At 50.1% G+C, this 16,822-nt stretch overlaps 1 protein-coding gene across 6 annotated transcripts in view; it reads left to right on the plus strand.

Moving 5' to 3' along the window:
* The window catches only part of Znf618 (zinc finger protein 618), a 176,938-nt gene that overhangs the window by 123,991 nt on the left and 36,125 nt on the right, over positions 1-16,822 (plus strand). For 3 of the 6 annotated variants that reach the window (XM_036179324.1, XM_036179325.1, XM_036179327.1), the window contains 5 exons: positions 1,245-1,322; positions 1,894-1,932; positions 6,869-6,958; positions 7,685-7,744; positions 7,837-7,914. In XM_036179324.1, the coding sequence (XP_036035217.1) occupies positions 1,245-1,322; positions 1,894-1,932; positions 6,869-6,958; positions 7,685-7,744; positions 7,837-7,914 (345 nt within the window). The remainder of the gene's footprint in view (positions 1-1,244; positions 1,323-1,893; positions 1,933-6,868; positions 6,959-7,684; positions 7,745-7,836; positions 7,915-16,822) is intronic. The other 3 variants (XM_036179326.1, XM_036179328.1, XM_036179329.1) reach the window with 1 other exon arrangement.

Here is a 16,822-nt window from a genome sequence, read left to right on the forward strand (position 1 = left end):
CCAAGCTGTAGACAAGTGGGTTCTAAAGGAGGAGCAGGGTCGGCATGCAGACTCTCCCAGGCGCTTGGCAGCAGAGTCTCTGCTGGGCAGTGGCAGTTAGTGATGGTTACCACTCCCCATGGGTCTTCAGGGAACGTGGTTCTTGTGTGTTCAGTCTTCCCATTAACTCACTTGCCTTTTCCAAAGAAGAGACTTAGGCACAGCCTGTGGATGGCAGAGCCGAGCTTCTTTGGGCCTGAACTGAAGTAGTGGTGGTCCCCACCTTGACTGCAGGGTGCCAGTTGTTCCCTGCAAAGTCACGTGCCTAGGCCCCCAGACCCAGCAGCTTGAGTATGACCTGTGCTGGAACCAAGACCTCTTGCACATGCTTCCTGGCCTTCCTGTTCTAGAAGGTGGAAGCTGGGCCCAAGCTGTCTCAAGCCTGCAGGAAGGCTCTGCCCATTGGAGATGGGCAGGCTCTTTACCTGGGGTCCCTGGCAGGTTGGCTGTGTCCAGCCTCTCTGCCATGGACTTTGTCCCAGACTCTACATGGTGGGTCATTTTTGGGATCAGCCTTTTTACTTCTCTGCACCTGGGAAAAGGCTCCAAGCAGCGGAAGTCAGGTGTGTGTGTGTGTGTGTGTGTGTGTGTGTGTGTGTGTGTGTGTGTGTTTGCGTGGTATTCTCTGTGTGAGTGAGCACCATGGCTCCTCAGCAGATGTGGACCGCTGTTCTTGGTGAGCTTGTCTATAGTGGGACTGGACACTTGCTAGGGGGAGTGAGGAGCCAGCTGGAGGGAGGTGCACAGAACACAGCCTACTACGTCTGGAGAAATTCCCGAGATCAGACTGGTGGCAGGTGCCTGGTGGCAGGTGCAGATCGGGGACCGGCACCCCTGTGGCCTGATTGGAAGCCTCTGGTCTTCCTCTGTCCCATCTGGGAACAGGTCAGCCTGAAATGAAGGATTGGCATCCTTATGGTGCGGTGGCTCATCCCAACACTCTGGGTCCCTCTCCTTTTTCCTCTCAATGTGTACCTGAAGGACTCCATCCGGGCTGTCATCTTTATCCTACACATTCAGAAGCCGGGATCAGAGATGGCTGCAGGTGGATGTAGAGCCCAGGCTTCATGAACTCCAGCTCAATGCTGTCTCTGGGGTCCTCGAAACCCTTTTGTCTGCCAAGAGACCATCCCTGTGCAGTGGCACTTGTGGGTCCCGGGCCTTGTGGTGGCAAGGTAGCTCACTTTCCCCCTGCTGTTTTCCAGGGTCCTACGAATGTGCGATCTGTGGCAAGAAGTACAAGTACTACAATTGCTTCCAGACCCACGTGCGGGCGCACCGAGGTGAGTGGCGCCCAGCTGCCCTGTGCTTTGCCTGGTATCCCTAGAGACCCTGACAGTTCAACCTCCTTCAGCCATATGAATAGGGGCATGGAGGAAGGGAGAAGCGTTCTTGGTGTGGGAAAGATAGTGTGAGTGTGAGGTGGCGGTGGCAGTGGGGGGGGGAGGGGCGAGTCAGGCATTGAGGGCTCTAGGGATGCTCAGTAGGAATATCACCTCCCCTCCCCCAAAGGCCATGCACTCACATCATCTCATGTTCCTCTTGGCAACTCAAGAGAGGGGCCAGCAGCTCTTTAGTTTCCCATTCTGGAGTTCAGGGGACCAATGAGCTGGTACCTGCCCCTCCTGAGCCGGGTGGCAGGGGAGAGAAGCCCCGGTTCAGGCCCAGGTGATCTTGAGCCTCGGGGCAGAAATGAGCCTTTGTCCCTCAGAGCGTCCATGGGTGGACAGCACTCCGGACTCTCTCCAGCCGCTCCGCTCATGATCTCTCCCTTGGCACAGCGCTGCCCCGCTGTCATCTTTGCCAATTGCCTACCTCCTTCCTCTCTCTCTCTCTCTTCTCTTTTTCTCACAGATACCGAAGCCACCTCAGGGGAGGGAGCCTCCCAGAGCAGTGAGTACTTTTACCACCTCCTAGGTGGGTGGGGACCAAGCACCAGGCCTGGAAAGGAGCTGTTCCTTCCTCCCTGGGACAGCCTTGAGTAGCCTTTGAGAAACACATTACTGGAGACCAGGCCTTAGGACCAGAGGGGCCTTAGGAAATCAGAGCAGGCCTTCTCAAAGTGGGTTCTGAAGAGGGTTCTCTCACAAAAGGCTTCTCTGCCAAGTAACTTTGGGAAACCATGAGTTGTACCCACATGGGCATCTTTGTCATGGGTGCCCCATGCCACCAAGAACATCTCCAGGAAGAATCTTCCTTGTACTTTGGATCCTGGCCCATGGGCCTGGTTCTGTAGCCTGTGCTGGGGAATAGTTCTCTTGGAGGACCCTCAGCCTTGGGCACAGATGTCATAGATGGTTGATCCTAGGGTTCCAGATGCTGGGGCCCTGTGGTAGTTGCTCACAGGTCCTACCTGCCTCCACTTCAACTCGATAATGCCATGGGATGATAAGCAGACAGTCCACTGGGTACACTCTGAGGTGAAACCTCTGCCCTTCCGCTCCCCACTCCTGTGCACAACATGAGCCTCAAGAGTTCTTCCCTCAGTGACTGTCCCATGGGGGCATCTGTCTAGGTCCATCAAAGATGCAAACTAGAATCTTCGTAGCACATTGTCCTGACAACTCTAAAGCAGAAGCCACCCAGATACCCAGCATTAGGAGTGGCTCAGTGAGCACACTCACATAAAGGACTACATGCAGAAGTGGGGAGTGAATGCAGTCTAGCTCCCCACGGCTGTGTGCACAGAGCTCTCAACCCCGATGAGTGAAGCCAGGCACAGCGGGGGCCCATCTGCTGTGACTGTCAGAAAGCACAGGCATGGGGAGAAGGGGTGCTGATGGAAGTCAGGAGACTGGACGCCCTTGAAAGGGTCTGCCTTCTGCTTCTTGAGCCAAGGGTTCAGTTCCGCAGGGCTCTCTGTGGGTGGAATGTGACCAAGCTGCTTGCTCAAGACCTAAACACTTTGGTAGGGGCCAAAAAGTGTTTTCTGTAGAGGACCAAATGAGGAGGAGGCTGTGCCCTGGGGCATAGCGTCCCCATCCTCAGCCCCTCTCTTGTAGTGGGAACTCCAAGGGGACAGGATGGGGCTGGATTCCCACCAGTGAAGATGGCGGCCAGGATCTGGCCCAGGGAACCAGTGTGTCACCCTGTTACTTGTGTTTGTTACACCACTATAAAATACTTAAAGATAACAAGTATTACTCCAAAAAGGGAGGTTAGGATATAAGCTAGCCTCAGCTGAAGACGGGCCCCACCTGAGGCTAAGCCCGGAGAACACTGTTCTTGAGGCACCCACTCTGGAGAGGTGAGGAAAGCTGATAGGAATGCTCTGTGTCCAGCTTGGCTAGACACCTGCCCTAGACCATAGCTCTGAAGCACAGCAGCTGACTCTCCCCCAGCCCAGCCCTGGCACTGTCTGCTTCAATAACTCCTCCCTTCTTTTCTGGCCCCTGTGGTCTGCCTGTGGTCAGCCACACATTTAAAGACCTTCCTTATTTATCCTTCCTTCCTTGGCTATTCTGGGTCCCTGGCCTCCCTGGAAGCCTGTCAGTGGGCTGTTGTTCTGTGTCTGGCTTCCACTGTACAGGCTCTCTAGTATTGGTGCTGTGGTGGGAATGTTTTTAGACCCTTCTTCGTTTTTCCATTCCTCTGTATGGGCCATTTTTCTCATGGCCAGGGTGCTGTCTTCTCTGTCCTGTGTCCCACCCTAGGAGTAGTGCTCTGTGTCTTGTGTGCTGATGGGTCAGCCTTGGCACAGGGCTATCGAGCATTGGATCTGAAAGGTTCCTGTGGAGAAGAATGTCAGCTCCAGCCTGCCACTTTGCACATGAAGACCCTGAGTCCCAGGGTGTGGCATTTATGCAGCTTGTTAGCAGTTGAGGCAGGCCTGAATAATAGGTCCTTAAACTTCCTTGTCCAAGGACCTGTTGTATATTTAGCAGGGAGATAATCCAGTCACACACATAAAGACACACCCACCTACTCGCCAGTCCTTCAGTATGACAGGCTCGAAGACCAGTCCCACCATACACTTCCCTAGATCCCATCTTCATCTCCTAGGTCTTCTTTGGAAAACCCTGCCCTGTGACATTTACCCTATTAGTTGGGGTGGTAGCCATTGTGTCCCGTCTTCATTAGGGTTTCTATTGCTATAATGAAACACCATAACCAAAACAACCGGGGAGGGAAGGGTTGATTTGACCTACACTTCCTCAACACTGTTCATCACTGACGGAAGTCAGGACAGGAACTCACACAGGGCAGGAACCTGAACCAGGAGGCAGGAGCTGAGGCAGAGGCCAGGGAGGGGTGCTGCTTACTGGCTTGCTTCTCATGGCTTGCTTAGCCTGCTTTCTTACAGAACCCAGGACCACCAGCCCAGGGATAGTACCACTCAAAATGGGTTGGGCCCTCTGTTATCAATCACTAATTAAGAAAATGCCCTACAGCTGGATCTTGTTCTTTTCTTCATTACAAGGAGCTGTTGTTATTCCCATCTCACAGAGGCATTAGGGAGTGTGTCCAAATTCAGTCATATTTTTGCCAATGGTAGAGCGGGGGTTTGGGCTTAGGTGTGTCTCACTCCAGAATCTGCCTCCTATAGCAGGTCCATGGTGGCATTCCTGAGCTGCCCGCTCTCATTTCACTGGCAGACAGACGCCTTTGGGAAAAACTCACTCTCTCCCTATTCAGCTCCTCCATTAAAGTTCTGGAACATGAGGAGACAATGCAGATCATCAGGGCAGATGGGGGTGGTTTTCAGTGACAGAAAGTTCGGGGGGGTATTGGAGCTGGGGAACATGGCCTGTGGGAAGAGGAGCAGGTCTGCTAACAGGAGAGGCTGTGGGAGAGATACATGCCAGCAGAGTGAGCAGCTGCGGAGGGCAGGCAACTCTGGGCAGTCTGAGAGAGGAAGGTCAGGACAGAATCCCAACTGGAGTGAGCCCCCAGGCAGCTTTCCATGCTGGCATCCAGATGGGCTGAGGGCGGAGGTGAGAAGAAAGGTGCCCGTGTCCTTCCTGTCCCTGAGTTCAGCTGAGAAGGGGAGCAGAACCCTTCTCACCCTTCTGCAGAGTGGTGCAGCCTTGGTATGGAGTCTTCCATTGGCTCCTTCCTGTACTGGATGCTGAGGAGCAGGAAATGGGCCCAGAGCAAAGCACCCCAACACGGCTTATCCCAGCAGAGAAAGGCTGGGGACTCTGACTCGGCTCTAGCTTGACGTTCAGTGAATATTGGTCCCTAGCTCTCTCTTCTTCTCTCCATACAGCCTTGAGCAAGCTGCTGTACCTCTCTATGCTGCCTAGATAAGATTGATGGGCCCTCCATAGGTCAGCCAGAGGAACACAATTCAACAGGTCTGAGCCAGTTCAGAGGCAAGAGGTTGTGCCCTGGAGGGGAAGGAATAGGTCTGGTTGCTGCTGGCCTCTCTGTGGGAGGCCTAGGGAACAGGCAAACCTGGACCAATGTTAGCTGTCAAGTCTATAAAACTTAATGATTCAAAGCAACCAACCCTGGTGTTCTCCCAGTTTCTATGGTTGGGAATTCGAGTGTGGCTGTTCAGGGTCCTCTGGTTTCTCGATTGTTGGTTAAGGCGGCGGCACTGCTCATGGCTGGCTGCTGGAGGAGAGTGCTGGAATGAAGTCACTGGTTACCTTTCTAGAGCTTTATTGGGAGAGAGGGGGAGAGAGAGAGAGGGACAGAGAACAGGCGAAAGGAAAGAGTGCGGAAAAGGGAAAAGAATTTTTTAGGCTGGGCCGCTGTCGCAGGCTGATGACGTAATTAAGGACAGAATCCTTACAGCGATTCCCACAGGACCTCAGGCAGATTTGATCAGAGCTGTGGTCCCATCCCAGGGTTCAGCTGGTAGGTGTTTCTCCTGGGTTTGCTTGAGTGAGAAGGTTAGGATTTCAGGACTCTGTACCTCTCAAACTGTTGCTCTGAGGGCCTCAGTTCCCACTGGCTACTCACAGAGGGCCAAACTCAGATCCTTGCCACCTGCATCTCCCTGTGACTGAACTAAACACATGACAGCCCACCACAGACTGAGCAGGGGACAAGTGGTGTGTGCAAGGCCAATGTCCTGGCTGCCTGTCACCCAACTTCCAGAGTGACATCCCATCACTTCGGCCATATTCTCCTAATCAGAAGCCCCCCCCCCCCCCAGGAGTCACACAGGGTGTGAACACTAGCTGCTGGGGCCATCAGCATGCCTCTGAAGCCAGTCTGCTTACTGTAGGACTTGAGGCACGTCACTTCTCCTTAGTTTGCTCATACATTAATGGGAGACTGTTTCTTCCCGCTATTGAAAAGACTGGTTAAGAGAACCCGAGGGGAGGGCCTGGGATGGCACCTTGCTCATGGTTACGGTTACATCTGGCCTTCACCATGGGAGCTGTAGTGGTGAATACTCCTCTGTGATAGGAGATGAGACCCATCTAGAACAAGGTCCTGGAGAACTTAGGTCTCACAGGGAGGGTTTGAGGGGTTGGTGTGGGAATCGGGCTCCCAGGTCTCTTGTGGTTCTGGATCTCCACAAAGAACACCTGTTGTCACAGTCCAAGCCTTATAGTCCCAGAATGCATTCTAACTCGGCCCTGGAGTGGAGGCTGAGGGAGGTGTGGAGGGAGACCTGGCTACGCATGGAGGAGGAGCTGCTCAGAGGTCCAGGGATGAGGAGGAGTAGCCTCTGTTCAGAAGAGGTGGGCAGTGCCTGGACTCAGACGGCTCAGGATGAAGTTCTCCATGGGGCCCTCCAGTTGGGGCCAGACCGGCTTGGTCCCATCTTGGTTCCAGAGTCTGGTGTACTGACCAGCAGCCTCACAAGTGACCAGTGTCTTTCTGCTAAACTCAGTGTCTTTCTGTCCCTCCCCCCTGCCCCTGCCCCCAGACAATTTCAGGTACACCTGTGACATCTGTGGAAAGAAATACAAATACTACAGCTGTTTCCAGGAACACCGAGATCTCCACGCTGTGGATGGTGAGTCAGGCCCCTCACTCTTGGGAGTCACCTCAGAGAAATAGCCTTCCTCGGGGACACCGTCCCCACATAGTGCCAGAGCCCTGAGGGGAGGGGTCTATGCTGCAGGATTCTGGGGAGGGAATGTCCCTGCATGTCCACGTTCCCTTCTGTGGCTGATCCAAATGAAACTGCTGATAGATTTATATATATATATATATAAATGAGTTGAATGTTGAAACTTTGTCTTGTGGCATTTTACAGTTTTATGTTGAATGGTTGCATGCTGTAGTCAAATTAACCCAATTTGTTAAGATGAATGATGCCCTTTAAGCATCTTATAGAGGTGGAGGCTAGAACAATAAATTCAAATCTTTCATCTATAGCGTTCTAAGACCTCTAGAAAGAGGGGTTTGGACCCAGAAAGGACTTGAGGTTCCCTATCTAGCCCTACAGCTCAGACACTGAGCAGTGATGTAACACCAGGCTTGTCTCACCCAGTCTCCCCTCACCTCCCCTTTCCCTCTCCTCACCTTTGACCCGCCTCTGCTATGGCACGCATGCTGGGGAGTTGTGAGCAGCAAGTGTCAGGTGTGGGCCCCTGCCCCTAGTGAGGAGGAAGACTGGGCCAGGATGCAGGTCAGGCCTCCTGGCGGCACAGGCAACCCCGTGAAGCTAGGCATGGCTGGAAGAGGTAGCTGTGGCCGGGGACTAACAGGCCTTCTGTTTGCTTTTTTCCTCCTGCGGCTGTCGCCTCCCGCCTGGGTACAGTGTTCAGTGTGGAAGGGGCTCCCGAGAATCGGGCAGGTAAGTCTTTGTGGCTGTCCGTTTTCCCTGTCTCCAGCTGGGTCCCTGTGTCCTGGCTGAGCAGCATGCTAAGGCCGTGTGTTCTCCCACAGACCCCTTTGACCAAGGTGTTGTGGCCACGGATGAGGTGAAGGAGGAGCCTCCAGAGCCTTTCCAGAAAATTGGACCAAGTATGTGGGACCCTGGGGCCAAGGGCTGGTGGGGTCTGGAGAGGGAGGCGGCCTGAGCCACACTGCTAGAAAGGCTATGGCCCAAACCTGCAGCCCTGTGCCCGCCTGTTGGCTGAGCTAAGCAGTCTCAGGACTTCAGCCTTCAAGGAACTGCAGACAGTGTGGGGTCAAGGTCAGGGTAGTGAAAGTCGCCGGTCCACAGTCTTACTTCATCAGTTCGTTTATGGTGACCCCACAGTCTGTTAGCTCCCTGAACTTCAGCCTCCCATAGCAGTGAGAGAAATGCTCCCTGCAGACGTGGGAGATGTTAATGAGATCCCAGACTGCTAGCCCAGTGCCTGGAACGTACTAGGTGCTCAGAGGGTGATGACTGAGGTCATTGAGGGACATATCAGTGAACACAGCTAAGTAGGGCAGTCACCTGTAGACGTAGACACTTATCTCATACAACCCCTCAGGACAGGAACCACGCTTGTAACTTGTGTGTTTTCCACAGACTTGTCTTGGCTGTTGTACAGGTATGGATGGAAGACATGGCCCTGTACTAATTCACATGGCGATCAGGGGTGTGGGATGGTAGACAAATGAGCAGACAGTTAGAACCCAAAGCATCCATATCTTCAGGGGTCAGAGAAGTCCTGCATGAGAACCAAGAGGCTTCCAGGGCAGATACAGGTAGGGATGGAGCCCCGGGTCACATTCAGAGGTAGAGGAAGTCACATTCAGAGGTAGGGGATGTTACATTCAGAGGTGGGGGATGTTACATTCAGAGGTGGGGGATGTCACATTCAGAGGTGGGGAATGTCACATTCAGAGGTAGGGGATGTCACATTCAGAGGTGGGGGATGTCACATTCAGAGGTAGAGGAAGTCACATTCAGAGGTGGGGGATGTTACATTCAGAGGTGGGGGATGTTACATTCAGAGGTGGGGAATGTCACATTCAGAGGTGGGGGATGTCACATTCAGAGGTAGGGGATGTCACATTCAGAGGTGGGGGATGTCACATTCAGAGGTGGGGGATGTTACATTCAGAGGTGGGGGGATGTCACATTCAGAGGTGGGGGATGTCACATTCAGAGGTGGGGGATGTCACATTCAGAGGTGGGGGATGTCACATTCAGAGGTGGGGGATGTCACATTCAGAGGTGGGGGATGTCACATTCAGAGGTGGGGGATGTCACATTCATAGAGGTAGGGGATGTCACATTCATAGAGGTAGGGGATGTCACATTCATAGAGGTAGGGGATGTCACATTCATAGAGGTAGGGGAGAATGCTGGCTCTGGCAAGGGAAGGAGACACAACGGTGGGTCATATCATAGAGGGCTCTGAGTATCTGGACTTTGTAGGCAGAGCTTTTTGTCGGGACTACTGGCTCCCAAATAAACACACAGAGCCTTAATATTAATTATATATGCTCGGTTGATAACTTAAGCTTATTACTAACTAGCTCTTACAACTTAAATGGCCCCATTTCTATTTATCTATTTATTGCCATGTGGCTCATGGCTTTAACTCTTTTCCAGCATGTCTTGTTCCTTCTGTGTCTCCTGGCGACTCCTCTGACTTTACCCTTTTTTTTCCCGGCCTCCTCTGTGTCTGGGTCTCCTGCCCAGTCACTTCCTGCCCAACTCTTGGCCAGTCAGCTTCTTTATGAACAATGAGAGCAACACATTTTCACAATGTACATGATTATTCCACAACACAGTTGGGCCTTATATGGCTGATCCAGAGTTCAGAATGGAGAGGTGACCGTGTGGCTGCCAGGAGGAGATTAGATAAGAAGAGCCCCCACCCCCACCCCACAGTCAGTGTAGGCAGGTACAGTAGGACCACAAAGAGGGAGACTCTTCCATTCAGCCCTTCAAGAAGTTCCAGCTTGTTCTTTCACCTGTTTCCTGTGCCTCAGTTACTAGCCTGCAAGAAGAGAGCTTTATTGTCTTCAGCTATTTATTACAGTAAGGATCCAAGGCTGTTTGCAAAAACGCTCACCAAAACAGAATTCAGGGGTGAGGAAATCAGATGAGCTAACATGGAAGAGGGGTATGCTGTGCAGAAGGGAGCTCTGCCTGGGATCTCGGAAGGTTCTAGATGCTGCCCTTGGGGCCTTTCCTTCATGCTGTCTTAGCATGCTCAGCTTCTTCCTGAGTCACTCAGGAGCCTGCAGAGGACATGGTGTCTGCAGAGGGGATCGAACTGCCTGTCACATGCACAGTAAACACTGGATACTTGGGAGGCTGAAAATCTTCTCCTGGATTGAGAAGACAATGAAATCTCCAACTGAGAGTGAGACGGTAGAAGCAGGGACAGGTGCTTAGCCCTGCTCAGTGTGCTTTGGTCACCTGGAAGCGGGGACAGGAACGGTAGCACATTCTCCATGGCTAGAGAATGTATATGGCAGTGTCGAACCCAATTCCTGTCTCTTACCCAGGGTGTGAGACAAGGGATGTCGTTGGGAAGCCATCAGGTGTTCGAGAGCAGGCCCAAGCCTACACCCCAGCTCTATTCCCAGCTGTGTGGGATCCTCCCTATTTCTGAAGTCTGTCAGATCTGCTCCACAGTGGAGTGATAACAGCCCTCCCTTTCAGGATGGCCCCAGGGATAGGGTGGGACTCTGTTGTAAGTGAATTAACATGGTCCTTGTCACATTAACTAAGTGGGACCTGCAGACTGCCCATCAGGATACAGTGCAGAGTGAACCGTGTTCTGTGCCTGATCTGACAGGAAGCCTTTGCTAGGATCTGGAGAACTCCCCACGGAGTACACTGGGATTGCCCTGATGGAACCCGACCAGGGCTGGCAGTGGGCACACTCCCACCTTGCCCTAGCGGGAGTAAGATTGCTTGCAGCAGCCATGTCAGAGTCTCCATAGAGTGAGACAGAGTGGGAGTGGAGGATGCTGCTTCTTGAAAAGGCCGGTGCCATGGATCCCTAAAAAAGAACCTAGGCGTGGGACAAGGGAGCCTGGTTACCCCAAGGAAAGCTCCGAAGACCCAGGGAAGAGGAGGATTCCCGGAGGAAAGTGCTTCCCATATGGCCTCAGCCGACCAAATGGGAGAGGAAGGGGCAAGGCCGTGATGAGCAAAAGGGCACCAGCTAGAAGAGTGTTGGCTGGGTGTCAGTGCCCATCAGCTGCAGGCTGAGGAGGACAGCTGAGGCTGCGGGTCGGAGGGACGCGGAGAACAGTTCCCATCATCCACTGAGGCAGGAAAGCTGGCCTCGGGTGATCTTTATGCTTGGATAAGGGAGGCAGCTTGAAAACAAGCTAAAGCTCAACAACACGGAGAACTCCAGCAGACAAGAAAAAAGGTGCAGGAGAAGCCCAGGGAAGAGTGTATCTCTAAACACTGTCTGTCCAGACAGAAATGTTTTTGTACAACCTCTATCACATATAAGAAATTATAATAGGTTCGATATGGTGGCACACACTTGTAAGCCTGGTACTAAGAATGCTAAGGCAAGAGGATTTCAAGTTCAAGGCCAGCCTGTACTACAAAGCAAGAATCCTGTTTCAGGAGGAGGAGGAGGAGATAGTTACCACTCATCTCCCACTTGGCCTGCCATAAAACAAACAAACAAAAAAAACCCATAACCTGAAGGCTTAGCAGTAACTGCTACAGCTCTGCAATCTGGAAGCCCGGTGGGGTTGGGTTCTCTTCCTGGTTTGCAGATGACCTTATGTCATCATTAAGGGTGATGGGAAGGGAGATGGGAGACTAAGAGCTGGTGTCTCTCCTAAGGACACTAATCCCATCATGTGGTTCTTCCCCTCATGATCTCACTGAATTCGCATTGCCTCTCAAAGGCCCCAGTTCCAGATGGCATCACAGTGGAGTTCAGTGCCTGAGCGTGTGGATAGGAGAGGGTCAGTTCGCCCTTTGGATGGCCCTGTGGTAAAGAAGCCTGGGAGTGTATGGTAAGACATCAGGATAAGATGAGAAGATACAGAACAGAGTGAGATGAGAAAGGGAAAAACAAAACACAGGAGCAGTATGAAAAGCGGCACGACCATTAACGACAGAGTTGGTCTGTACAAAACCGATTAGCAACATGAAGGACAGCGGTCCAGGAAGACCGCAAGAAATGTGTGAAAACCGGACCAGCTCCAGGTGACTGATGCTGTGACCAGTGTGACAGACAAAGACTGCAAAGAGCTAATGGAAGAAAACATTGCTGAGCTCACTGAGCTCTGAATATGTGAGTTTGAAAGGTTTGTCATGCTGTCACAAAGAGTCAGCATAAGGAGACCTAAGCATCAGCAGATCTTAATGGATTTAAAGGTGTAGATAGACAGAGGAAAATTGAGGTATCCACCTGTAAAAAAAAAGTTATATCTACCTCTGAGTTCCAAGTAGACTTCTTGAGACTTCTCTGCAACATTGTATATCCAAAAAAAGTGGTTATGTTTGGAAGGAAAGAGGTGGTAAGAATTTTACACCTGGGCAAATTGGAATTGGCGTGCAAATCAAACTGAGAAAAACTTTCTCTGAAAGAGCATACTTAGGGAACTGATTAATGGAACGCATGTAGGCGCTCGGGAAGCTGTAGTGTAAGAGGACTGTGAACTCTGAACAAGTACGTTTTAACCATTGTAAATCCAATTATGGAAGTTGAGTGTATGTGCTAATGATTGACCTAAATATAGAGGTGAGTTACCAAAAAGGACCAGGATTAGCTCAGTTGGTAGGTAAGGTGCTTGTCTAGCATGCACAAACCCATCCTGGGTTTAATCTCCAGCACCCCATAAATCAGGCATGGTAGTGCATGCCATAGCCACCTTCAGCTTCATGGTAAGTTCAGGGCCAGCATCATGCCACAGCCATGTTCAGCTACATAGTGAGTTCAGGCCCAGCCTGAGCTATGTGAGACCCTGCCTTCCCCCAAAAAAAGAATAAAAATTGAAAGAAGAGAGACATGGAGTAATGCACTAAAGTGTTACAATGCTATGGGCAGCAAAGGACTGGCTGGTCCTACCCTCAGAGTATGGTCCCAGACCAGCAGGATCCTTGACGTTTATCTGAAATGTGAATTCTTTGACTCTAGCCCAAACCTGTGGCATCAGAATCTCTAGAGTAGAACCTGGTGGTTGATCTGTGCTGTGAGACTTTGTAGGGGATTTTTACATGTGCTAAAGTCTCAGAAAAGGTCTGGAGAAAGGGCTAGTAGTTAAAGGCTGCTCTCCCACAGGACCCAAATTCAACTCACAGCACCCACATCCAGCAGTTGACAGCATACACCTCTTCTGGCTTCTGTGGGCACCCACACACATGTAGCATACACACAGAGACATGTAAATACAAATAAATACTTTTTTTCAGTTTAATAAGCACCAGGTTAAGCACCCTTTCTCAGCAGTGAAAGACTTTAAATGCCATCTCCCCATTAACAATTAAAGAAATATATGTTATATGCTTTCTAAAATAAAAAGGAATATTTAAAAATAATGGAACACAGGTAGAAATGGAAAAGCAAAGAGCTCGTATCCCAAACAGCCAGAGCCCAGAAGGACAAACCAGAGAGGTTGAAGCTTGAAAAACAGAAAATGAGCACAGGTTGGCCGTCCCATAGCTAAAATGCTTAAGACCAATAATATTTGGGATTTTAAAATTTTTGCGTGTCATAATGTACTGTCCTAGGATGGGACCTGAGTCTACATAGAGAATGTACTTACCTTTCATATATGTGTGTAGATAACCTCTAAGTAATTTTCATTAAATATTTGTAATGACATTATGCGTGACACAAAGATTCAGAGCATGGAGTTTCCTACTTGTGGTGTCCTGTTGGAGCATTTCAGGGTTGGGGATTAGGAGTGTTCACCATGTAAAAACCAAATCGATCACCGCAACAAAAGCAAGCGGTGTAATCTCTCCAGTGAGAAAAGAGGAGCTGTCAAGTTCATTGGAAATAATCCCAATCACTAATGGTTTACCAGCATCCCACCTAGTTCATTTCTTATCTTTTCCCTTTGCTTCAGCCTGTCTTTCTCGGGGACTTGATTCTCTGCTCCTTTAAAGAGATTAAAGGCCTCGTCATGGCTTTTTGAGACACTGTTTCCTTGAGTATACATACGACGGGTGCGGTTTGAAGTTGGAAAGTCGTGTGATGGTTTGTGTGTTGTTTCCCTTGCCACACGACTCCTTGAAGACAGGGACATGACAGTTTCTGTTCAGCTTCCACTTTAGTGCCGTCCCTGCTTAATGAGTGAAAGTATAGGAACATGTAAGAACATGTCATTAGACACATGCAAACAAGTAGAAATCACGACCTGACGGATCACTAGGAACTTAATAATATTAATACCAGACGAACTAATAAAATGGTTTAATTAAATGTTTGAACGATGCTTTCTAAACTTTCCCATGCATTAGAATGTCCTTGTTAAAACATAAATTTATAGGCCATACCCGCAGAAATTTTCTCTCAGCAGATCTTGGGCAAGTCCAGAGATACTGGGTTTCTGTCAGGCTCCTGTGGTCCAGGAACCTCTTAGGAGCGGTGTGTTAAGACTGGGTCTCATGTCATGTAGCCCAGGATGACTGAGCTCCATGTGTAGATGAGGATCACTTTGAACCTCTGATCCTCTTCCCTCTGCCTTCCTGTTGCTGGGATTGCAAGAGTTAGCACCAGTTCAGTTTCCATAGAACTGGGGAGGGAACCTAGGAAGTCCTGCAGGCCAGGCAAGTTCAGCTGACGGCTCCATTCTCAGCCCTCCGGGAGAGTTGGAGCCACAAGCTTTCCTATGCCAAGCAATAACCTACCTAGATAACAAAGTAAATCCAGAAAAACAGTGGAATTGGGAGGGTTTAACACAGCCTTTAGACTTTGTTGGAGCAAGCAGACAAGGTTATAAAATATTGGAATAATATAATTAATACAGTTGATCTAACAATCTTGACAAGAACTAAAAGGCATACCTTCTCAGCATTCATGAGTCAGCTCCAAAAATTGTTTAACTACCTGTAATCTTAAAGGTTCCATCCTGGGAGAAGAAATCGAAAGAGACTTAAGAAGCCAGCTGAGACAAAGCTGCCTATAATATATGTAACAAAATGTTGATGTCATGAATCCATAAATAATGTAGTGGTTTGTAAAAGAAATTCACAAAAGAAAAACTATACTTAATTATACAAGAAAAACAATTTCCTTAGAAATCAAGGAAATGGAAAATAAAATCTGTAGTGTAATTGGGCCGTCCCTCCCAGGTCAGATATGTGAAATAGAGAGGTGGTAGGAGTGCAGTGTGTGGTTGGGTGATAGCACTGTGGTTACCAGAAGCCTCCAGAAGGCACGCCCCTCCCCCATCTCTTTATCCCTAGGAAGTCACAGGCAGGCTCCTGAGCAGTGAGCTTTATTTTGTAATCATGTGCCAAACTAATAAGCAAATATGCAAAAGCCTGCAAGGATGTGTATTACAGCATTTTTTTTAACAAGGGGGTGGGGTGTGTGGCTTGAAACAGTCTGAATGTCCCTTGGTGGAGGGCGACTGGCTCAGCCAATTCCCAAGTCCCATGGGAGCCATGCAGCCGATAAAGGCAGTCCTGGAGATCAATACTTATTGATTGGGCAAGATGTCCACAAAGTATTGTCGATTGAATACACCAGGTTACAAAGAGGATATTGATTAGGGCTGGCTAATTCAAGGCCATAGGAGCCAGACAAATGAATGGTAGCAGCAGAGAAACGCCCTAGAGGAGGGTGAAGGGGGTGTGGGGGCAGGGTGGGGCAGCTGGTGATGTCCTGGGGGATGATGTTCCCCTTGGTGTAGGATCGCAGAAGATAACATGTGTTCCTTTTAAAAGCTTTGCACTTGTATTTATCAGTGTTTTATCAGCACTGTCCCCAAATGAACCATTTTACACCAGACATCTTTAAAGGAGAATTTAGGCAGAGCCTAGAGCCATGTAGAGATAAAAGCCTAGGGATGGACCAGCACAATGGCTCCAGGAGTAAAGTGTGTGCCTTGTATGCCTAATACCTGAACTTGTTCTGCAGAACCCATGTCGTTCTCTGACCTCTCCATGTACTCTGTAGCACACATGCACCCACATGTACACCAGACACATACAATAATTAACTGGTAAATAAGTATTCAGGCCTAGTGAGGACTAAGAAGTGTGACCTCAGCTCTGGTGGGTGGAGACACCTGGAGACAAAGTCCTGGAGCTAAGGGACCATGGTTGTGACCCCTGCAGTGGGCAGGGCTTGCAGGAAGGTTGATGGAAAGGTTGACTGCAGGTCAGCTGGAGTTCCCAGAGCATCAAAGCTGCCAGGCATTATTCTAATCATTTCATACTCAGAGTTAACCTCATAGCAATCCAAGAAGATGGCCCTTCTGTTCCCTCCCTTCCACAGGTAGGACAATGGAGACATGAAATGGTGAGGGGCTGGGGAGTTGGCTCAGTTGGCAAAGTGCTTGCCTGCAGGCATGAGGACCTGAGTTCAGATCCCCAGGACCCATGTAAAAAGCCAGGTGCAGCAGCCTGTGCTTGTAATCCCAGACTGAGAAAGCAAAAAAAAAAAAAAAAAAGGGTAGATTCCTGGAGCTCTCTGGCCAGCCAGTTCCCCCAAATCAGTGAGCTCTAGGTTCGGCAAGAGGCCCTGTTTCAAAAAATAAATAAATAAACAGCTGTGGAGAAAAGCACCCAAAGTTGACCTTGAGCCTCCACACGTATGATAACCTATGCACATGTGTACATGGAATGCCCCCACTCCCCGAACCCTCACCCACACCGAGCACTAACTGTCGGAGGTCATAAGAGATGCCACATTGGGATTTGAACCAGACAGTACACCTCCACAGTCCAAGTTGACTCTGGTTGGTGGTCCCAGAATGAAGAGGAGTTTGGGGGCTAAGAAATGCTGATGTTTTGTTTGAGGTGGGGGAGGGCAGACATCTGTTCTCA

Source organism: Onychomys torridus, chromosome 2 (genome assembly GCF_903995425.1).
Source record: "Onychomys torridus chromosome 2, mOncTor1.1, whole genome shotgun sequence".
Classification (NCBI taxonomy): domain Eukaryota; kingdom Metazoa; phylum Chordata; class Mammalia; order Rodentia; family Cricetidae; genus Onychomys; species Onychomys torridus.